This window comes from Monodon monoceros, unplaced genomic scaffold (assembly GCF_005190385.1).
Source record: "Monodon monoceros isolate NGI ecotype Baffin Bay Population unplaced genomic scaffold, NGI_Narwhal_1 Super_Scaffold_1, whole genome shotgun sequence".
Lineage (NCBI taxonomy): Eukaryota > Metazoa > Chordata > Mammalia > Artiodactyla > Monodontidae > Monodon > Monodon monoceros.
This window is the reverse complement of record NW_021703765.1, coordinates 69,296,325-69,302,324: the sequence shown is the minus strand read 5'-3', so window position 1 is coordinate 69,302,324 and position 6,000 is coordinate 69,296,325. Positions and strand designations below refer to the sequence as shown.

Here is a 6,000-nt window from a genome sequence, read left to right as displayed (position 1 = left end):
GGCTCGGCCCGGCTCGGCCCGGCCGCCCGTGAGCGGCTCCTGGAGCGCCCTGGGCCCGGCCCGGGCGGCGGCGGTGGCGGCTGCGGCTCTAGTCCGAGGCTTCGGCGGCGCCCGCGCGCCGCGCCGCAGCCATGGCCCTGGTGACCCTGCAGCGCTCGCCCACGCCCAGCGCCGCCTCCTCCTCCGCCAGCAACAGCGAGGTGAGCCCCGGGCCCGCGCCCCGGCCTGAGCCGCCGCGCCAGGCCTGGGCCGCGAGTGCGGGGCGCCCGGGGCTGCGCCAGGGCAGCTTTAAGGGGTTCTTGGCCTGCGGGGCCGCAGCCGGACGACCCAGCCTTGGCAGCCGGACGACCCAGCCTTGGCAGCCGGACTGGGGTGACTGTGCGGGAGGCTGTGAGCGAGTGTGACCCCTGTTTGGGGGTGACTGTGCAGTGAGACTGTGTGTGCGGGTGTGACCCTCGTCTGGGGGTGACTGTGTGACCCCTGTTTGGGGGTAAGCGTGCGTGAGCCGGTGTGTGTGACCCCCCATCTGGGGGTGACTTTGTGTGTGTGGGACCCCCATCTGCGGGTGACTTGTGAATTTGAGCCCCGTCGGGGGGGTGACCGTGAGTGTGTGACAGTGTCTCTCGTCCGGGGGTGACTGTGCGGGATACTGGACGTGGGACCGGGACTCCTGATTGGGTAACTGCTTGAGATGCTGGTTCTAAGATTCAGGACCCTGTGGCTTGTCTCGGCCCTTTCCCTGTGTGCCCGGCTGAATGTATGCATGTGTATGCCAGCCTGTGTGTGCCTCTCCCTGTGCGTGAATCTGGCCTGTCCCCTGGGAACCGTGCCTGTGTGATGCTGGGGGAGAGGCTGCCGGGTGCCCCTGTGGGTGGTGAGATTGTTTACCCCGACTGCACGCCCCTGGAGTTCTGGCTCTGGGTGTGAGTGGCCGTGCCTCTTGGGGGCCGGCGTCACCGAGTGACAGTGGCTGAGTGAGCTCAGGGTGCTGGGTGACTGTGTGTCATGTCTTTGTGTGCAGCTGAGTCTGGGTTTTTCTTGCTGTGATATCTTTCGGGGCTGCATGTTTCTGTGCATCTGGCTGTGCATGTGGCTGCGGCCGACTCTGGGGTTGCTGGGATTGCACCAGTGCTTTCTGGGGCTGAAAGTGCATCTTTGCACTGTGCGGGTTTCTGTGCGTCTGCGTGTGACCCAGCCTGTCCTGGACTGGCGCCTTCTTGCTCTGGGGTTACTGAGGAATTGGTCCTCTGAGTGCACAGTTGGGTTGGACCGTGCTAGTCTGGGCCTCGGGCCTCTGAGCAGTAGAACCAGTTGGGTCTAAACTCACATCTGTGGCCAGACCGAGTGCTGACCTGCAGACACCAGCAGGCTGGAGGAGGCCGCAGGGAGCTGTTTAGGGAAGGGAGAGGAGGCTGGAGGAGGGGCCCTGCAGGCCCAGGAAGTGGCCCCGCCAGCATCTGGGCAATTCAGGCCCCTTCTCCCTGGGGGGAAGTTGACTGATAACATGGAAAGGTTTGTGTGTGTTTGTGAGAGAAGAGGACCTGTTTGTGGTTTAACAGCCCTGCCTGTCCCACCAGCTCCTGGTGGGGAAGCTCTTCAGCCTGTTTTGCTGGGACTGGCACTCTCAGAGTGGCTGCAGGGTTGAACCTCACAGCCCCCTTCTCTCAAGGAGAAGCCATTAATGAGTTATCTTGTCTACAGACAGAAGATTCTAACAGTCCCTGCTCTGCATGGTGGCCAGTAGCCTGTGGCTGAGGAGTCTGCAGTAGCTTCTGGCCTCCCCACAGAGACATCTGTTCCCCTACATCATTTCTACTACTGCTGTCTTGCAGTTTACAAAGTACTTCTCTGCACTTAATCTCATGGTCCCTTCTCAAAAATGAGTGAAGAGTTCAGCTCCGGGAAGAGGTTAGACAAAGAGCCTCTCAGCCTAGGTCTCTGATTCTAAACCCCACATTCCCTGCGTTACTTTGCACCTGATCTATTTCTGCTTTAGACACATTTAAAATTTTTCATTTTATTATCTCATTTTTTAGCTGAGATAGAATTCACATACCATAAATCCACCATTGTAAAGTGTACAATTCAGTGGTTTTTAGTATATGCACAAGGTTGTACAAGCATCACCACGAATTCCAGAACATTTTCATCACCCCCAAAAGAAACCTCACACCCCTTAGCCATCACCCACAGCCTCCCTCCCACCACCCCTGCCCTGCTGTAACCGACTCTAGGCAACCACTAATGTACTTTCTGTCTCTATGTATTTGCTTATTCTGGGCATTTCATATAAGTGGAATCATACACTATGTGGCCTTTTGTGTCAGGCTTATTTCACTCACCATCATGTTTTCAAGGCTCATCCATGTTGCAGCACGTGTCAGGACCTCATTCCTTTTTATGGCCGAGTAATATTCTATGGTATGGATGTACATTTTGTTGGACATTGGGGTTGTTTCCACTAGGCACATTTTAAATTATTATAGCCTTATTTTCACCAAATGCCAGTGACCTCCAAAATAAGAATAAAACTCAACCAGCTTTTATTCAACTTCAGTAAATCAGCGGCATTAGTTGCCCAGGGAGCCAGCAGAGGCTGGGATGTTCCCTGGAAGGAGAGGCTTTCTTCCATGTGGGGCGAGGCACACAAGATGCAAGAAGGAACAGAGAGGGTAGGCGTGTGTGCACAGGATCAGGAGACGTGGGCCAGGCCGGCTGTGCCTCTGGTCTGACCTTCCTCAGGTTACTTCCCTTCTCTGGGCCTCAGCTCATCTGAAAGGGCTGGCTTCCCTCTAATGTGTGTTCTTTGGCTTTCTTCTCTGGAATAACTGACCTTGTGTTGCCTTTCATCCTGAGAATCTCAGAGAGTGAGCGAGAATTAAATGATTTTGAAGCCTGTATCCCCCCCGCCCCCCATCATTTCCTTACTCCTCAAAATGTGCATCCTTCGTTGAGTCAGAGACACTCAGGGCATTTCTTTCCTTCCCCAGCCCGTGGTCCTGCTGCACGGCGTGAGAACTAAGGGAAGTCACAGCCCGACCTGCAAAGCAGTGCTTCCCTCTTTTTAAGTTTTGTTCCTTCCCCCCCTGTCTTTTTTTTTTTGCGGTACACGGGCCTCTCACTGTTGTGGCCTCTCCCGTTGCGGAGCACAGGCTCCGGGACGCGCAGGCTCAGCGGCCATGGCTCACGGGCCCAGCCGCTCCGCGGCATGTGGGATCTTCCCGGACCGCGGCACGAACCCGTGTCCCCTGCATCGGCAGGCGGACTCTCAACCACTGCGCCACCAGGGAAGCCCCTCCCCCCCCCCCAGTCTTTAATTATCTCATTAATCTTGTCTCATTCTTTTGTGAGAGGCAGAGAGCCCAAGAATTGGTAAAGCAGTAGCTCTCAGGAATGGGTTGTAATGTTGTGATTTTTTTTTTTTTTACGTTGTGGTTTTTGACAGATGTTCAAGGTGACTAATTTTCATGGGCAGATCTCCAGTCCCTTTGAGGTGGCGGGGTTGGATCAGGGTTGCTCAGCCCCAGCATTGCCGATGTTGGGTGAGACGTCTGTTGCAGGGGCCCGTCCTGTGTGTTGGAGGAAGTGTAGCAGCACTCTGACCTCTACCCACTAGATGCCAGTAGCATCCTCCCAAAAAAGGCTCCAGCCTCGCCTGGCGTCCCCTGCTGAGATCAGTTGCCCCCAGTTGAGAACCACTGGGTTAGACCCAGCAGTCTCTTCCAAGTTTGTTCCTGCGGTAGTGTGAGTTGTTTTGTGTATGTTTCACTTCGGCACCGAAGTTGGTGGCCCTGTGGTCAGCAGAGCTGTCCCCGATGTTTCCACTTCTCCTTCGTTGTCGGGTAGGGAGTGTGAGAACTAACTGATGGTCTCTGCCCCTGCCCAGTGCGTTACATACATGATCTAATGACAGCGTAGGACCGGGACCCTCTGCTGGACTCATTCTTTGGTGAAATTGACACCTGTGGTATGTGTCCCTTGCTGCCCAGACCTCTCTCTACATGATCTCCGTAACCCTTTGCCCACCACCGCTGGCTTCTGTCTGGTTTCTGTCCTCAGTCAGCCTTGCATCTCTTCCAGCCATCACTGCTTTCCAGGTTTCTCTCTTCCCCATTCAATGGGCTCCTCTGTGTAACATACAAAACATGCCAAGTCCCAGCGGTGCAGAGTTGTTGGGATGTGTGTTTTCTTCTCATTTAAGTTTTCTCCTTGAAAGAAAAAAAAAGAAAAATTGCAGTCAGGGCTTAAATCGTGGTTACTCTTGGAGCCTCTAACCCTCTTGGCCTTGTAACATTTAGGAAATACTAAATGTCCCTTTCTTTCATGTCTATAAATAAACCAATAGCCTAGAAAGTTTTATATTAAACTTTGAGCCTTTTTGAGAACCACCAAGAGCTTCATGACCCACAGACAGCCTGATCCTGGCCACGTTCCATTAAGAAAGACTTGCCTGGAATGGTGGTGGTGGTGGTGGTGGTGGTTGTTTTATTTATTTATTTTTTAACTTGTGTGTTGTGGCTTAAAATGGTGTTGATCACTCAGCTGTTGCCTAGCTTGAAGGGAGGAAACAGCCTCTTAAGACATTGCCCCCTCCCCTTAAAACAGAAAAACAGGATATGCTCCAAAGCAGCCCTGGAAAATGGAGAGCTCAGGGCTGAACAAGCGTGTGGAGTAGCAGCGCCGGCCAGGAGCGCTCTGTTAGCAGGCATCCATCTGCGATGCCTTGGAAGGCATGTGGGGAAACATCAGGAAACCTGAAAATTCCTCCGCGGAAATTACTCAGGGGAGCAGCAGAGCAGGATTGGTAAGGAGAGGGTGCGGCTCTTTGGAAGGAACCAGGTTTCCTGGACATCTGTATCTTTTGCAGACACCAGAGCAGGAAATGTGAGCCTTGTGTCTGAGGCTTGTCGATAGCGGCATCTGGGCTGTGACATTCTCTTTCTTTCTCTGCAGTTGGAGGCTGGCAGCGATGAGGATCGCAAGTTAAACCACAGGTAAGCAGACTTAGTGTTTTCGTCCTGAAGTCTTTCTTCCAAGCAGGTAAGAAATACTCTTGTGCCTTTCCAAAAGGGAGGACCCTCGAGAAAGACTACACCAGCTTTTTAGTAGTGCTTTAAAAACGATCCAGAACACACAGAAGGAGAGCTTTACAAGTGATCTAGACATTTAACTGTAAACAGCTTTAATAACATTATGTAACATTTAGAGAAGAAAAAAAAAATGATTGCCAGTGTTCCACCCCCCTTGCTTTACCGTGATGACGAGTATCTTTATAAACTTCCTTCCAGATTTTACTTCTGCTTTAAAGAAAATAATCATTTTAGTATGTTCTCACTTTTCCATCCTGCTTTTGGGAAGGTATTCCTTTTGAGGTAAGTACATTGCTGATTTGAAACAGACATTCAACCCCTCAGTTTATTAATTCAAGGTGTTTTGTGTGTGGGTGTGTGCCAGTGAGAAATCTTTACGTAAACTCATTTGAGAAGCTTCTCAAGCTTGTAGCCCTCGTTTGCTGTATTCACAAGTAGACGCCAAAAGCACGTTTGTTTTTCTTTGCCAAAAATTGGGTGCTTTGTTGGTTTACAGAAGATTTAGCACTTCATTATATAATGTATTCTTCTGCACCAAAGAACTAGTCTTAAACTCTGGCTCTTAGAGTGTAAAAAAGTAAACATCTAGATTAAAAAAAAAGAATTAAACAGAATGTAAAGGATTTTTTTTTTTAAATGTCTGTTTCATCTTGGGAGGAGGAGGAAAATTAATTGGAAAAGGAAATATGTGTTCAGAAACTGGGGTCAGCCGTTCATTACCGAGAGCAGGCTATCCGGGTTCAACTCACCCGCGGAAGTGGTAGAGCTCTGCCTCGCCTGTCTTTGAAGTTTTCTGTGTGTTTGAGGGAAGGGAGGCACCATTTTTTCTAAAGCTCATATGTGTAGAGAAATAGTTGTCTTATTACAATTGTGGGTCCTCGTTTTCACGTTATGCTGGAGGGAGGAACAG

General features: G+C 51.4%; 1 protein-coding gene across 8 annotated transcripts in view; it reads left to right on the top strand.

Annotated features, from left to right (window-relative positions):
* Positions 1-15: 15 nt before the first annotated feature.
* Positions 16-6,000, top strand: part of SSH1 (slingshot protein phosphatase 1) — a 68,852-nt gene continuing 62,867 nt past the window's right edge. For 4 of the 8 annotated variants that reach the window (XR_003793336.1, XR_003793337.1, XR_003793334.1 and 1 more), the window contains exons 1-2: positions 50-200; positions 4,954-4,994. Coding sequence is in view for 1 of the 8 variants with exons in the window: in XM_029221938.1 (XP_029077771.1) it covers positions 132-200; positions 4,954-4,994 (110 nt within the window). In the remaining 7 variants the exon portion in view is untranslated. Of the gene's footprint in view, positions 201-344; positions 1,909-3,322; positions 4,805-4,953; positions 5,373-6,000 lie in introns of those variants that run through there. The other 4 variants (XR_003793344.1, XR_003793341.1, XR_003793345.1 and 1 more) reach the window with 4 other exon arrangements.